Below are 16,384 nucleotides of genomic sequence, written 5' to 3'. Positions count from 1 at the left end.
CGCCATTTTTCTTGGCTGTTTTTAAACCAGTGTTATGGGGCTTTTCCCAGATTAATAGAATTCTAAATGCGAGCACTTTGTGGCTAACCCAGAACGGTGCTTGAGAATAAAACTATTTAAAGTGGGCATAAACACATAAAATATTTAGAGTGTAATTTTCTGTTAATTATTTTTGTTTTAGTCCGCTTTGATCGTCTTTAGAAAGTAAATGCGTAATGGACTGAAACATTCTCAGCCAGTGATTTGCTACATTTGTAGCATGTGAAATATTATTAAAATATATTCGTATGTTTTTTTGTTTTTTTTATGTAAACGTAGCTTCGAAGAAAATAATACCGACACAAAGGGAATATGAATATTGGAGCAATTATTTTTATTTTTTATATTTTTTAAGTATCACCACTTTGTATATTTTGTAATGACAGAAATAAGTGTCTATTTTGTTTCCATAAAAACTTTTTTTTTAATAATCTGCATTCAATAGCCCAATCATCGTGCATTTAAGATGTTTATTTCTGCATTACGTTATTTCTTATTTTCTTTAATAATATGATTTTTGAAATATTGATCTATAAAAGTAATCATTTGAGTTGGTTCCATTGTGAAATAAATAAAATAAATATATAAATCAATAAATCACTGCATATACAAGAAAACGTATTTCTTTATACCTGCACCCCAGTAGTGGTTGTATGAGAACAACCTGGTCAGATAAATATATACATATCGTCCATGCCATGCACAGAAAACACACTATCTCCCTCACCCTCCACACTTTTGCAATGCATTTTTTGAAGATAGATATTTTTTAAGCAATTATAAAAAAGAGGAAAACAGTGTGTGTGTGTGTACATATATAAGTGTGTTTATATATATATATATATATATATATATATATACACAATTACACACACACAAACATGGCTGAAGTTAATATGAATCTGCTTATAGATATATATTTTTCCATTTGGGCACTTATTTGGCAGAGTGCCAGGGTTGCAGTACCGGACGTGGTCTACACTTTAATATAATAATCCAGATGACACAACGGATTTGTCTGTGTGGTGAAGAGAAATCACTGCAAGCACCACATACATACGTAGCAAGGAAATACCCTTCAAAAGCATTTGTGCAGTTGAAAACTTGCAACATAATCGCTAAAATAAAGAATGGCTGGAAGAGAATTCTCGTCTTCTTTGTTACTTTTTCTCAAGGCCCCAGATTATATCAATAGCAATAAAACAGACTCACTCACAATGGAGTCACTATTAAAGAGGCAGTATAAATGCTAAGCATACATTGCAATACGGAGTTTTATTTCTGTTTCACAAATGTGCTTTATTTTCTTCTACACTATTACAAAAATCAATAGGCCTAGCGACATATAAACCATGAAACTTGCAGTTTATTACAATGTATGCATCAGTATTGCTTTTCTGTAGCAGTTTTCCCTACATTATATACTGTAGGTGGATATGATGACAGACCAAAGAGACCAATAGATAAGCATAGATTTAAAATATTATGAAAATTTTATTGCAGTTACTTCCACAATATCCCATTTTATTGGTCAACGAACGCCTGCTTGGCTTACAAAGACTGGTTTTACAATTCAATAGGTTTAATGTAGTACATGTATTTGTACAAAAACAAAATTATAATAATAATTTAGAGTGTAAATCTATACACTGAAATGACAAAGGCGTTTGAATAATTGTGAAATAAATTATTTTAAAAAAGACTAAACCAACTGCTTTGTAGTATATATTATTGATGTATCAATGGATGCATAGGAAGCTCTGCAGAAATACTATACATATCTAATTGTAATCACATAGTGTTTCTCATATGGATATCGATAAGGGCTCGCAGTGTATGTGTGTGTGTGTACATTTGCACACACAAATATGTGTAAGTATATATATATATGTATACACAAACACATTGCATCTTCTGCAATTACATATATAGCTTATAGTTCTAACTGTATATGGAAATGTACTCGTGTGTGTGTGTGTATGTATATATATATATATATATATATATATACATACATATATATATATATATATATATATATATACTCAACCTTGATTAATAAATATTAATAAATACATTGTGGAGACAACAAGAGTGAAAGTAATGCATAATGACAATTACGAGTAATAATGTTTAAGTGTAGGTGATTTAATATCTAAAGAAATGTATTTAATAAACTGCATAGGTTAAGAAACGCTGGTAGTCATATTATTGTGATAAAATATTATTCTTAAACAACGGTTGCAAAAAAATATAACAATACAAATAATTTCACTTCATATTAACCATTGAGCAAATTTTAAAAGTATATCTTAAAAAACAATTATTAAATCACTAAAACAATTCTAAACCCATCTAGTGCACATCATTTTGATTGATAAATCAGGTCCATTTTTTTTATAAATATATAAAATCATTGTTAAGTATTTTATAATTAAATATCCTTTGTATTATAGAGTCTGTCTTTCTATTGAGAACAATGGAATGACACATTTCCTACATTGTGCTATACTTTGCATATTTTTTTTATAGCTATATAAAGGAAATCAATATGCAAGGTCATGTATGCCTTACAGCAGAGGTAGGCAGACAGACTACCCACCACTCAGTAGGTTTTTGTGGAACTACAAGTCCAAGCATGATGAGCATGCTTTAGGGCATGCTGAGATTTGTAGTTCCACAACTGAAGAGCCACAAATTGTCTATCGATGCTTAATTATTTAGGTAGTTTTAATCCCTGGTGATTTGTGCAGGTTACTACAGTATATAAGTGGTTTACACAGAAAGCTAGACTTCCCCTACCCCATAATGGAAGCAGGGTATGAGAAGTCTTATAGGAACGCTAGTTGGTGTCTCCTCCTCTCTCCTCTTCCACAACACTTTCTATTGACTTTGCATCTTCTTTCCCCTCTTGAGGGGAGACTGGAAATTTTTCTTTATTATTTTCCTTTTTCCATTTCATCCTTCTGTTCTGAAACCAAATTTTGACCTGTCTTTCCGTGAGTCCTAATGCATGAGACACCTCAATTCTCCTCTTCCTAGTTAAATAGGGGTTAAAGAGAAATTCCTTCTCCAGCTCTAGTGTTTGGAATCGGCTGTACGTCTGTCTTCCTCTCCTCCTACCAGGGGCTACTAATCAAAACAAAATGAATACAGAAATTAGAGTCCTGAAACCTACAGCAGAAATAATTAGAGAAACTAAATAGTGTTTCTGAAGACATTCAACGTCCCAGAGAAGTAAAGAGGGAACATGGGCAGCTCATAGCATTGAAGCAGTCGTAAAAGATTTTATAGGGAACAGGAGACGCCCAGAACCGTAAATAACTGATAAATAACTCTATACAGGGTAGGAGACCATGACTCCAGTGCTATTAACAGGGCTAAACAAAAAAACATAAATAACCACTAAAACTCCAGCATTCCACAACACATATAAACAAATGTAAACAAAGAGCACTCACAGAATATGATATGCTAGTAAACAACACAATAATGTTATATTAAGAAATAACACAAGACACAAATGAAAGGAGGGAAATATTAAGAGAATGTAAAACATATCATCTAGATAGATAGATAGATAGATAGATAGATAGATAGATAGATAGATAGATAGATAGATAGATAGATAGATAGATAGACTTTTCTAACACACAATGAGTTAAATAAGACTTGCTTGAAAGTTGAGAGACTATATATATATATATATATATATATATATATATGTATATACACATACACACACACCTGAACACAAAAGAAAAACTACTATGGATTCTATACTTCAGCAACTGAAGCTCCTGGGAATTTGCATCCTTGCCAGAGCACGTGTGTATATTGTTTGCAGAGTCAGAAAGAAGCTGGGTAACCTTAGTACATTTTATTAGTGCTATTCTAGTTACATGGTAAGTTAAAAGATTTTACTGCACCCAACCTTGAGGTCTCATCCAGGGGAACATTTGAGAAGCAGAAGAGTTCTGATTTAAGTGCTCTGGATCCTCTCCAATATTACCACTAGACGATTTACAGTCAGGATATTGGACCAGCTCGGCCTCTTGATGTGTCGTAAAAATCTGCTGTCTCTGTAAGTTATCGTATCCGTAAAACTTAGTGGGGTCACCATGACACGTAATCCCACAAGGAGTTTGCTGATAGCCTGCGGGGTTCGGGATGGCTCCTGAGTTCCCCGGGTGGTAGAGATCCTGATTGGGGTGCTGGAGACCTGGGCTGGCACTAAACACCAGAGGGTGTCTGCTGCTAACATCTTGGGCAAAATGACAGTCGTAGTAACCCGGATTTATGGCATCTCCAGCTTTGTATTTGGAGTAGAGCGGATTTACAAAATAGGAACTCATCTGGGTTAGATCAGTAGGCAGCAAAGGGGGGGAAACTAAAAAAAAAAGATGAGCGCAAAAGTGACTGCCCTTTTCCTACAGTCCCGCAATAGCACTACTCATAGTAGGAATCCCACTGCACTATGCTGATCACTATGGGATAATGAGTCGCACAAATGACTTGCCTCACTGCTTTGGCCATTTCCTACAATGCACACAGCACAGAAAAAAAACTACATATAGTTCAGTGGATCTTTGGCTCTAGTTTGCATTTACCATTCCTGAGGCACCAAACAACCCCCATCGGGGAAGTAGATACAGTCTAGAAACAAGTAGGCAGGGTGATTAGCAAGATAGCAGGCGGATGGATACCGGAAAGTTTCTGCAAATCGACTGGGCGCAGTGACCGCACTACAGAGCCCGGGATGCATACGCCGTTACGCCAAAGGGCTGCAGAATCATTGAGGACTTCTTTTTGTTGCACTAAAAATATCCTGTATTTGCAGTATGCAAACACTCTTATTCTATATGTGCGCTTTGTTCTGGAAACCGCTCCCACATTACTTCCACGTTGTAACTAAATAAGTGGCCTCTATATTGTATTCAGTTTGCAGAGCTTAACATCCACATTTGCAAGTAGAATGAGCATTTACCCTTGACTCGTGGAACGCATGGCTGGAACTTGCAGGTTAATTGATACTAAATGAAATTCATGCCCATGAATATATTTCCCATCATTACCTCTTAAAATAAAACTAGGAAAGACTAGAAGCACGTTAAATGGGGAATTATTCATTAGAACCAACGTGGCAATGATTTACAGTCTGTTATTTATTATTTATCGGTGACGGTGAAATAAATATGTATACACAAATGCTATTTTGTTTTTATTAGTAATATTAATAGTACAATGTAGACAATGTTAATTTTCTGTTGGTGTGCAAGACATCTTTGGCCAATATACTATTCTACCTGGGTACAGTCTATCACAAAAATCATCACCCCGTGACGCAGCTTTCAGGCCTTATGACGTTATGAAAATGTATATTTATATTACTCTGTGCTATATCATACATCAGATGGTAAGCCGACTGTGGTTCTCCCAACGCCCCCAAATCAAATTTTGGAACTGCAAGTTCCAGGATGACCTGCCAGGGGCATGGGGTGTCTCAGTCTGCAGTAAGTGTATGTGCATGAGTGAGACAGAACATAAAACATACAATCGCTCAGACAGTCATATATATATATATATATATATATATATATATCTCAAAAGTTACACAAATAATTGGTTGCGAGAGAGTTCTCTTTCTATCATTGATCCTTATTTGTAATAGAAATTATATTGTCATTTTTTTTTGCAAAAGAAAACATGAGGCCATAACAATAGAACTGTCCTATTTAAATCTACTATAAAAATTCCTAGTGCTGTCACATTGGGCAGTCTATTCCAACAGTGTACAAATGACTCATGTTTCCTGTTGTAGGTCATATTATTTGTTTACATATATATATATATATATATATATATATATATATATATATATATATATATATGGAGACAATCCATAAACCTAAAAAATATAGTATAATGTAGGGGTGCACTATCCAGACTTCCAAAAGTATTTTTAAAGAAAATCACAATGTTTATTCTGTCATAGTAAAAAACTTCTACTATGACAAAATAAAGATTGTGATTTTTTCTTAAAGAATTTTGGAAGACTGGTGAGTGCACCCCTACATTATGTTGTATATATGCAGATATACAACATTTTAAGCAGAAGAGATTGATGTTGAGTAAACTTGAGAGATTTTATAGAGAGTGACAGAGTGCATGACATCTGCATTATAAAACAAGTGGAGTAAGAGCGCACCCTAGCGGTCATATACAGTTTGGTCAGGTCATAAATTTGTTTATCTTACCATAAATGTTTATTTCACAGCAATTGAAGTTATTGCTGGTATCAGGATTGCAGGAATAACGGTGCAGACCTTGTCATTTACAGAACATTTAAATGACGACATTTCAAACCATATGCTACAGGTTTTGTGACAACCTTTTTTACTTCCCTTCTTTGGAGAGTTTAATCTGGATACAGACAATGAACAACCGATGAACCCATTTGAACAATATTCTTTCCCTTATCAATGTGTGGATGGGAGTTGACTGCTAATCACAAATTTCCTGTAAAATATCATTTTCATTTTTAATCTTCAAATGAACGTATTGTAACGATATATCCATATTTTAACATTTTCAAATCCTTGTTCTAATTTGAATGTAATAACGGTTGTATTTGAAAGAAAAAAATGTGTTACACAATATTGAAAGTTAATATTTTGTTTATATAATAGAATACAATAAACATTTGTCGAAAAGTAGGAGAGAAGGAAGATTATTCGTAAGAAAGCACAGTAATTACGCAATTTTTTTTATCAAGAATGCAATAATTGCTGCTTTAGTAAAACGGACTGCTCACAATTGATTGTGAATTCGTTTGTTTATCCTGAAGCGTGGAGTTCCTATTCATCTGTACCTTTATTGGTTAGCCAAAGAATAGTCCAAGTTTCTCAGAATTTTGTTTTCAAGTGACACAAACATCAAAATAAGCCTCTTTCAAAGCAAAGCGCCATGGTCCACCATAAAACCATTTATTCCAGACGTCTAGCCGTTCAAATTACTTTATGGCACCCTTCTTCTTCCTGTTTTAAAAGCATTATAGGTACAGACCGGACAATGAAGTAGTTTCAAATACAACACTTTTTTTTCCTACAAGGACAAATGCTTTATTTTTTTTAATAATATTAGATTGTCCAAACATAAACATGTACGCTAACAAACAAATGTAAACATAAATTATATCCAAACATCGATAATGCAGTGCCTTCTGTTCATTTTGCATTAAAAAAACAAAAATAAAAAACAATAAACGTTCTCCTGGAGACCTCCTGTTGTTGGATTTGAGGAGGTGGAAGGAAAGTAAAAAACAGACAAACAAAAAAACAACAACAGTGGAATCTCCACTCAGTCCTGAAACGCACCCGATGCAAGTTGTGTGAATCAGAGATGTAACAGTCCTTGGCATTGAAGGGTTAATTTAAGAAGTCCATTTGGGTTATAGAAAAACCTGTTGAAAAATTCCAGTTTACACAATATATAGGATAGGAGGAAAGTATGTAAACTCGTCGGCCAATACCAGCCAGTGCAGTATCTCTGAATCTTATGCAACTCGGTGCTTACATAAAATCCAGTCTCAAAACCATACACAGATATAAGTCATTTCGTTTGGTAAGATTAAACACAATATTTTATATGTTTGCTACACGTGCATGAAACTCACATGAAGACCATAAATAGATCAGGCATGTTTTCTCCATCAAACGAATTTTGGGATTTCACTGGCGTAAACGCTTTCAAAGTAGCTATATTCAAGTAGTTTGGTTTGATCATTTAAGATTATTTCCCTCTCATAATATTATTTATTATACATTTGCATAAAATTGTCCAGTTTTGCAAAATAAATGCAAGTTTATTAAATGAATGTCTTAGCAAAATAAACTGTTGGCCGCTAACTGAATTCTAGGCCTTTCCTCATAATTAAAAAAAAATCTATTGTGTATTAAGTTATTTCTTTGCACTAATGACATATATTAGTGTCACATAGCATGCAGACTGCATATTGCTTCTCTTTGCAATATTGAAGCTAATTGTGTCATATTAATGTGGTAAGTAATCTATTATTAACACTTTCCTATTGCCGACTTCAACCACTGCGGTTCTACTTACAATTCTTACTGCTATCTTAATTAACTTAACTACATTACTTTATACCGACCCATAAAATGCCTTAAACATGTAACAATACCTACCTGTAAAATCTACCGTGCAATCACAATATTATTCTTCAGACAAAAACATTTCAAACTGTGATGCATCGTCAGATGCGCACTGATGACAGACAAGGTTTTCAAAATACACAATACATTTACATCCATTTATATATATATATATATATATATATATATATATATATATATATATATATATATATAGTGTGTGTGTGTGTGTTCTGAATAGTAAATAGCAATTCATAGCAATTTCAGTGCGTATCCAATGTTGTTATAAGACTTTATTGCCCTTTTCCTTGTTCATTTTCTTCATCTTCATCCTCCTGTTCTGAAACCAGATTTTGACCTGTCTTTCAGTAAGGTTCAGAATCCTAGCTACTTCGTAGCGCCTGTCTCGGGTGAGGTACATATTAAACAAGAATTCCTTCTCTAGCTCCAGAGTCTGGTACTTGGTGTACGGACAACGCTTCTTCCTAGTGGAGCGAGCATGAATCCAGTTTGCTGCAGGATTATCTAGAAGAGAAAGCACAGGCTGAGGTTTGAAATACTGCTAAATTCGTTTCCGATCAGGATGACCTACTCACACCACTTTTATAAAGAATTATCATAAAAAGCCTTAATGCACCCAGAGTGTTTACAGTACCAATGATGTCTTGATCTTAGGTGGTTATATGAGTAATAGAATAATTTTATAGCCTCGTGTTGCATGCTTGGGCTATATGCTAGGCGTCTAGACGGTTTTATAGGTTAGTAAAACTATCAGTTTTGCACATTTAGAGCCTTGCAGGTTTGGGCAATAAATCAAACAGCAATTTCTTTCGCTCTCTCTCTCTTTTTGTACTTACTTGGGTCAAGTTGTTGTTGTTGCTGCTGCTGCTGCTTCTCCTCTTTAAGATCAGTGTTATCTGGCTCCTCGTTGGTAACAGCCTCTTTAGGTGGAGGCTTTTCTGGGGTTTCTGCAAATGAACTACATGTATACTCTGGCAGACTGACACCCTGGGCCTGGGAGTCAAAAGAAGAGCATTCGGTCCTTTTAGGTGCACTTTCAGGTTTGATGCCGTAGTTGCGCCCGCTGGGATGAAATCCAGAGAAGGAAGACGCAGTGCTGGCGATGGGCTCCAGCCAGGAGCGCACTGTGTATCTGCTACCCTCTGCTGCTAGGTGGGACTGGCCCATGTAGGGATGATATATACCAGTCATTCCTGTAGAAGGCTGTGGATGCACTGTGGACCAAGACGCAGAGAAGACGCTGGATTTTGACGCAAAGCTGCAGGAAGAAAAATCAGAAGTATCTCCAACACCTGGTGGCCTAGAGGTCGTTGTGTGACCTCCCTGAGAGAATCTAGCACCGTAGACTTCTTCGTTCTCATTTCCTATGAGAGAATCCACATAGTAGTTACTTATAGTGCCACTTGACGACATTTTAGGTTCCCCTCTCACTCATATAAAAGGTTACACTCTTAACTGTATGTAATACCCTCCCTGAGAACAATCATAGTATTTTGCAGACTGCATTCTCCGTCCATTGGTTGCGGGCTCCACGTGATCATATTTACCAATACAGAGTAAATCAATCCGCTTAACGGGGCTGATGTGATTAAAAACACATACAATTAAAAATAAAAGTGTAACTATGCCGAGATATATGGAACAAGAACCAGGGGGAGGGAATATAGGGACAGATTCCACCTTTGTGCTGAAAGGCTCGGCTTCTGCTTACAGTGTGCAGCAGGGCTAGCAGGGACTATTTCTTTCTCTCTGTTCAGCTCTCTCTCCCCCTGCCATTCACTTTTTAATCACTTTGCTGAATTTGTTTAATTACCCTTTAAACTGTGGGGACCCGCGCTCCAGAACTAGGGAAAGCATGCTCAGATTATTGACCTATGGGTATAAAACTTGTTTTACTAGCCACAAACCAGGAGCCACCATGATATGGGAGAGAAGCAGCAGCACAGTACTGAGCCCTACAGCATCCAGCAACAGTTCTTATTTACATAGGAGAGGACATTCCGGGCTCAACGTGTGAAATGCATAAACCCTTCATAGTAGTTTAAAAACAGGTGGAGGAGAAGTATCATGAGCTTTATGGGTTTCAATAAAAATGTTATGAGGTGCATTTGATTATACATTAATGTGCCCTGTAATCAAATGGCCTTAGAGAACATTAAACTCTGTACTGGATCTGATTCTGGAGTTTGCTATTGTTACCTGAATTAGTGGATGTTCTGTTTAATATTCTACATCTATCTATCTATCTATCTATCTATCTATCTATCTATCTATCTATCTATCTATCTATCTATCTATCCCTTCAACTATTTGCACATAAAGTTGCTTACAGTGTGTATATGAAACAGACACACACACACAGACACACACACATGTGTGTATATATATATATATATATATATATATATATATATATCAGTGTATTTGAATATGATTTTTTAAAGTCTGTTTTTTATTGCAAAAGTATTATTTAAGAGGTAGAACTAGAAAGTTTGTTTTCTATAACCCATTTTACTGTTACAAGACACACTGGGGCAGTAAAGACATTTTAAGCTCAGTGTTGTTAAGTGGGGCTATGATCTTCTGCTGGAAAGACACAGAGTTTATTGGGGCTGTTTCCTGAAATAAAACAGTTTATCGGAACCTAGAGAACGTCAATGCAGTTCTGTCATAAACGGACATGTTTCTCTAAGGAAACAACAACTGAAAAATTAGGACAATGCTCCCAAACAGCTTTCCAAGGGCAATGTACATACTACAAAGGCATAGCAATATGATGTTAGAATTATCTGGTTTTACCATGTTTTTTGCCGTTTACGCATGTTTTAAATAAGGTTGAAATTTGACACTTTTAAATGACAGAAGCTTTGTTTACTTTTATTTATAGAATGCATCGAAGTAGCATAGTACAATGTACACTTCAAAGTCATGTTTGTGATCATGTAAATACTATAAGATTAATTGAACCATGGTGAATTTAAATATGGTCCTTGGTTTCTTATTAGCAACTTCAGGCTATTCCCAGCACTTCGGGCTAGCTTGGACCACGTTCATTTAATAATCGCTCAATTCCAAAACCTGCAAGTGAGAGAGGTGAGTTCTCTGCAGCGATTGGTTTCATTTTAAATTCTATAGCATGGACTAATGTCAGAATATGACGTAATAATAACAGTCCTCTTATTTTATTCTTCTGAAAAATCCCTGCGAATATTTTTAACAATAGCGAATGAAATGGAGCTTTACAAGTAATAAAGTGATATACAGTAGAGTGTGTTTTGGTGATTTCTAAACACAAATATCATAGGCTGAGTGGGCGCTTAATGTATAAACGAGTCTGAGTCTACCCATGTATTGAAAATCATATATGTGTCCACCCATGTATTGAAGTTCATGTATATATATATATATATATATATATATATATATATATATATATATATACACATACATATTGAAAAAAAGACTAGTTCATTCTTGCACACGCAACTATATATTTTGCAGGCACTACAACCTCATAATATACTGTATAGAGATATAGAGATATAGAGATATACATTGAGATATATATATACATATATATATATATACACATACATATTGAAAAAAAGACTAGTTCATTCTTGCACACGCAACTATATATTTTGCAGGCACTACAACCTCATAATATACTGTATAGAGATATAGAGATATAGAGATATACATTGAGATATACAATTAAGAAATACAGATGTGACGCTTACCTGGAACCCAAAGTGGTTCTGATCTTGTTTATCTGAAGCTTCTAAATACAGACTTTATTTATCTGTCAAAGTAAATGGTCTGAAAGGAAGTAGTTAAATTCTGTAAATTAGCCTAGAGGAAGGATACTTTTTTAGACACGAAGGGTGAATTATACACCACAGTTAATTTAATGAAGGCATTGGGTACCCAATTAAAATAAGATGAAAACATCAAGAGATCAGACAGTTTATTGCATAAGACATGCAAAGAACATGCAGAGTATGGACACATAGCTGTCTCAATGATATTACCACATATCACAAGAAGGATTCTACCAGGATTACGACTCAAATAAACTACACATATACGAACATATTCTCAGTTACTTTGAGCAGACATTTACAGAAAATGTGCTTTTGTTTCCCCAAAAGTCAATAAGAATACTCATGAAAGTTAAAATGCTAAGGTCCATTAAGTAACATACAGAAAGACCATCTTTTTTGTAAAAACATGAAAAAGTCACATTGCTTGGATATGGTAAACAGTTCCAATAATTTAAGACCAAATGATAAACTTTCTTCATTATTACCCTGCCATACGGTGATAAAAAATAAAATAAAAAAATAATAAATTACATGTGCTAGATCTTTTATTATTTATATACCCATGGAAGTACATAGAGACACTTGCAGCACTAAAAAAAATGACGAGGAATCACATTCTAGATCACAGGAAATGGATTTGATACATTTTCAAAGTCTCTCCTGCTTCTGAGAAATAGCTGATGCTGTGACGAACGTATGAGATCAGTTCGGTGTACTTAAGAAAAAGTCAGATTAGCGGTCAGTTCACGGATTCGGTTCTCTCTGCTCATCTTCTTTAGCTTCATTCTGCGATTTTGAAACCAGATCTTGACCTGCCTGTCAGTGAGATTCACACTCTTACTGATCTCTAGGCGGCGCTCTCGCGTCAGATACATATTAAACAAGAATTCTTTCTCTAACTCCAGTGTCTGGTGTTTTGTGTATGGGCATCTCTTCTTCCTGCCACTCTTTGCAGTTAACCAATTGCTTGTTGGAGTATCAGACTTGATTTCTTCTATTATAATAAAACAAGGCAAAACAAACAAACAAAAATAAATAAATACACAAATAAAAGAAAATAATAAAACTATAAAGAATCAGAGTAAACTAAAAGAGAAATGCCCGTACTCTATTCATTGTCTAAACTTGACAATGAACCTTTAACAAAAAATAAATAAAAAATGGTCTGGCATCTGCCTTATCATATTATATTATATCATATCATATTAATATCATATCATATACCTCATATACTACACTCAAAAATAAATGCAGTGAATGGTGTAATGCCTTACCTATGATATAATCATAACTATGTATATTTAAAATATTAATTCAAACACATACGGCAAAAAGTTACCTACAGTATAACATATGTATTTGTATATGGGTTTGTGCGCGCACACAAACCACAGTAACATACAGGTCCACTATATGAATAAATACATATGTATTTACTGTGCTATATATTGGATCCGTCAAATCGGATATTCTTATCTGTAAATATAAAATGTTCTATATGTAATAATAAAACTGCATAAAATAAGAATTCCTAAAGGTGTATACCACATTGTAAACACCAAACAGAGTAATGATTGAATTAGTCTGATGTAATTTTTTGTCATTAAGGTGAAAGTAAAACTAAAGATAACTACTAAATACATAACACACATTACAATTATCTATTAGAATCTTTATTATAAAGCAAAAATAAAAAAAAATAAAAAACACTTCAGCAGATGATTTAGCTTTTACTACACATTACTGCAATTATATATATGTTTAAAAATAAAGGTAGGTAATAAAAGCACCCGAAGTGCCAATTATAAAATTAACATTCTTATAAGACACAATTGTTTATGCATCAAAATTCTGAACTTGTTTCAGTTTAAAGTTAATTTTACCTGAAATATAGTGGCTCGTGAATAATATTATTCTTATTTAGGCTAAAAATAAAATAAAATGATGTGCTTCTTGCTAAGATTTAACCCTATACCAAAGGTAAAATTCTGCACAATTTTTTGCAAATATAACAATGGCCACTGATCATTAACATTTAATATTGTATGTATATGATGTCTCTGGGGTTAAGTTCCACATGCTGATTACAGTGACCACACATATGAGCATGTATATTGATTTTTTACAGTCTCTCTCCTAACAGAACGTTCTATTTTTAAATACTTCAGAGGAACAGGGCAGTTCCATCCTGACATCTAGTTACCATTAAATGTTATGGGTGGTAATGCTAGTATTTAACACCGTGTTTTATGATGCTGGCGTTTTACAGGCTACACCATGCAATGGTTGAAACTTCTTTGTAATACCGACCTTTACTTTGCTTGTCTTGTACTTCTGGGCTGGACACAGACACCTCAGCCAGGCAACTCCTGTCCTCCTGCAAGGCAGACTTGGACTCTGGACTTTCCACTGAAGGGACTTTAGAGGAGTCTTGGCTGCCCGGGTTTTCATTCATTTTCTTATCCATCTGAAGTGTAGAAGATAGCTGAGGTTTGGAGCTGCCGCGGGGGTTTAGCTGTAACATTAAGGATGAACTGGTTTCTTGGTTATTATTGTACTCTTGGGGTTTCCCACTGGCGTAGGTCTGGCTCAACCTAAAATATCCTGGGACGGGAACCTCAGAGTTATCAACAGAACAGTTCTCAGAGACCAGCCTCTGGTATGATGGCACTTCTGAAGAAATGACTTTTGATCTCTTATCAGAATACATGCAGCAATTGGTTTCCTCCTTAATATTTGTAGGGAATGAACAAGTGGGGATCTGCTGTGTAACAGGTTGCTCTATTCGGCAAGACCTGCTCGGATCTGTCCAACTGTCTACTTGAGGTATATAGGGATGTACATTCATACCCATATTTTGGTGATTGACTTCTCTTTTAGCCAGAGATGGTAGCAGTCCACAGGTTTGCATCCCATAAGTCCCAATGTCTGAGCTAGGTGGCATGTACATGCTGGCGTTGTTAGAATAGAAACTGTCACTTCTACAGGCACTGATCAAGGAATCTACTAAAAAAGTATTTGCAGCAGGAGAGCTGTTTGGAAAGGACATTTTGGGGAGGAATTTGAAGAAGAGAGATTGTGTCCTTTGTAGGCTGACATCTCTAGGAAAACATTCCCTGTGTAATTGTGGATGCCTCTGCACAACCACATGACAAGTAAGCCAATGAGATTTGAAAATGGCCTTGAGCAGCTACCTCCCTGCAGGTCACATGGTGCTCGGCCAGCCTGGGCTGCAGCTCAAATATGGTCAACAGCGACATCTACTACAGTCAGAGGGAAAGTGCTGGCCAGCTGCTCTCCCTTGGCAACCCTGGCGCACTGCGCTGATTTAAGGTTACTAATATATATATATATATATATATATATATATATATACCAACAATATTATCCCTTATGCACCTTATGTCTCAGCTACTGGTGAAACAGAACAGATCCATTCCAGAGTTTAAAGATGATAACAGATTAAAATAAATACAGTAGTGCACAAGTCACCAGAACCTCTCTTTACTCCTTTATATGCAAATAAAAGAGTCTGCTGACCTTAAGGACTCCTCTTACTTCTAGGCTGTATACAGGGAGGACATTATGGGCAGTGAGATTAGGAAGAATCCCCAGGGCAGAACCCCAGTGCATTTTCTATGACACACCTTTTAAAGTTTGCACAGCAATGTCTACATCACGTATATATGTTTTGTAAGTATAATCATTATTATTATTATTATTATTATTATTATTATTATTATTAAACATTATATAGGCATGTTGTGTATTTTTTTGTATTATTATTTTATGTAAAAGATTAGGTAAAAGCAATCATTCATGACAACTTGGAGGTGCAAAAGGTGGTGGAATTTATTAATATATATTAAAAAGAATCAGGGCGATCAATACTATTCTCATCTGCATTCCTGGGGCAGTTGGTCATTTTTTATATATATTTTTTTGCCTCTGATGCCTTTTAAAGAGTTATGCCCACGGTTACCACACACGGACAGCTATTTTATTAGCAAATCAATCGAAACTTAGTAAAGGAGAAGATTAATAGGTAAGATTTAGCATAATGGCGTTTGCAATATGAATTATTGAAAATTATCTAATTGATTTCCATTCCTGACTGCTAGAAAAAGGTCATTTTTTTTTTCATTTGAGCCCAAAACATCAAACAGTGGAAGTCAAGTTTTTCTGCCACCTAAACTATAAAGTTTCACGCAACTCTATGGTTTTTACATTCAGCTTCTGAAATATCTCAGATTGGACTTGTCAATATTAATGAAAGGTGTTACATATGGACATATGGTAATGTATAGTGGATTAACCATCTATTTTCTA

At 35.0% G+C, this 16,384-nt stretch overlaps 3 protein-coding genes across 4 annotated transcripts; all 3 read right to left on the bottom strand.

The window, feature by feature from the left end:
• Positions 1-2,395: 2,395 nt before the first annotated feature.
• On the bottom strand, positions 2,396-4,701 carry HOXD8 (homeobox D8). Of its 2 annotated transcripts, none has more exons than XM_088468615.1 (2): positions 3,974-4,701; positions 2,396-3,171 (listed from the first exon to the last, which is right to left on the bottom strand). In XM_088468615.1, exons 1-2 carry the CDS (start codon positions 4,392-4,394, stop codon positions 2,882-2,884), a joined length of 711 nt encoding a protein of 236 aa, XP_088324741.1. In that variant the 5' UTR covers positions 4,395-4,701; the 3' UTR covers positions 2,396-2,881. The 2 variants fall into 2 exon arrangements, with proteins under 2 accessions (XP_088324741.1, XP_088324751.1); XM_088468625.1 differs by having other exon boundaries at positions 2,396-3,168.
• Positions 4,702-8,437: 3,736 nt separating this feature from the next.
• Positions 8,438-9,696, bottom strand: HOXD9 (homeobox D9). The gene is made up of 2 exons (XM_088468602.1): positions 9,068-9,696; positions 8,438-8,735 (listed from the first exon to the last, which is right to left on the bottom strand). Exons 1-2 carry the CDS (start codon positions 9,642-9,644, stop codon positions 8,494-8,496), a joined length of 819 nt encoding a protein of 272 aa, XP_088324728.1. The 5' UTR covers positions 9,645-9,696; the 3' UTR covers positions 8,438-8,493.
• A 2,544-nt stretch (positions 9,697-12,240) lies between these two features.
• On the bottom strand, positions 12,241-15,195 carry HOXD10 (homeobox D10). The gene is made up of 2 exons (XM_088468590.1): positions 14,366-15,195; positions 12,241-13,049 (listed from the first exon to the last, which is right to left on the bottom strand). Exons 1-2 carry the CDS (start codon positions 15,102-15,104, stop codon positions 12,772-12,774), a joined length of 1,017 nt encoding a protein of 338 aa, XP_088324716.1. The 5' UTR covers positions 15,105-15,195; the 3' UTR covers positions 12,241-12,771.
• Positions 15,196-16,384: the final 1,189 nt, after the last annotated feature.

This window comes from Taudactylus pleione, unplaced genomic scaffold, assembly GCF_031769625.1.
Source record: "Taudactylus pleione unplaced genomic scaffold, aTauple2 ptg000004l, whole genome shotgun sequence".
Taxonomy (NCBI): Eukaryota; Metazoa; Chordata; class Amphibia; order Anura; family Myobatrachidae; genus Taudactylus; species Taudactylus pleione.
Note: the sequence above shows the minus strand (reverse complement) of the source record. Positions and strands in the feature narration are given on the sequence as shown.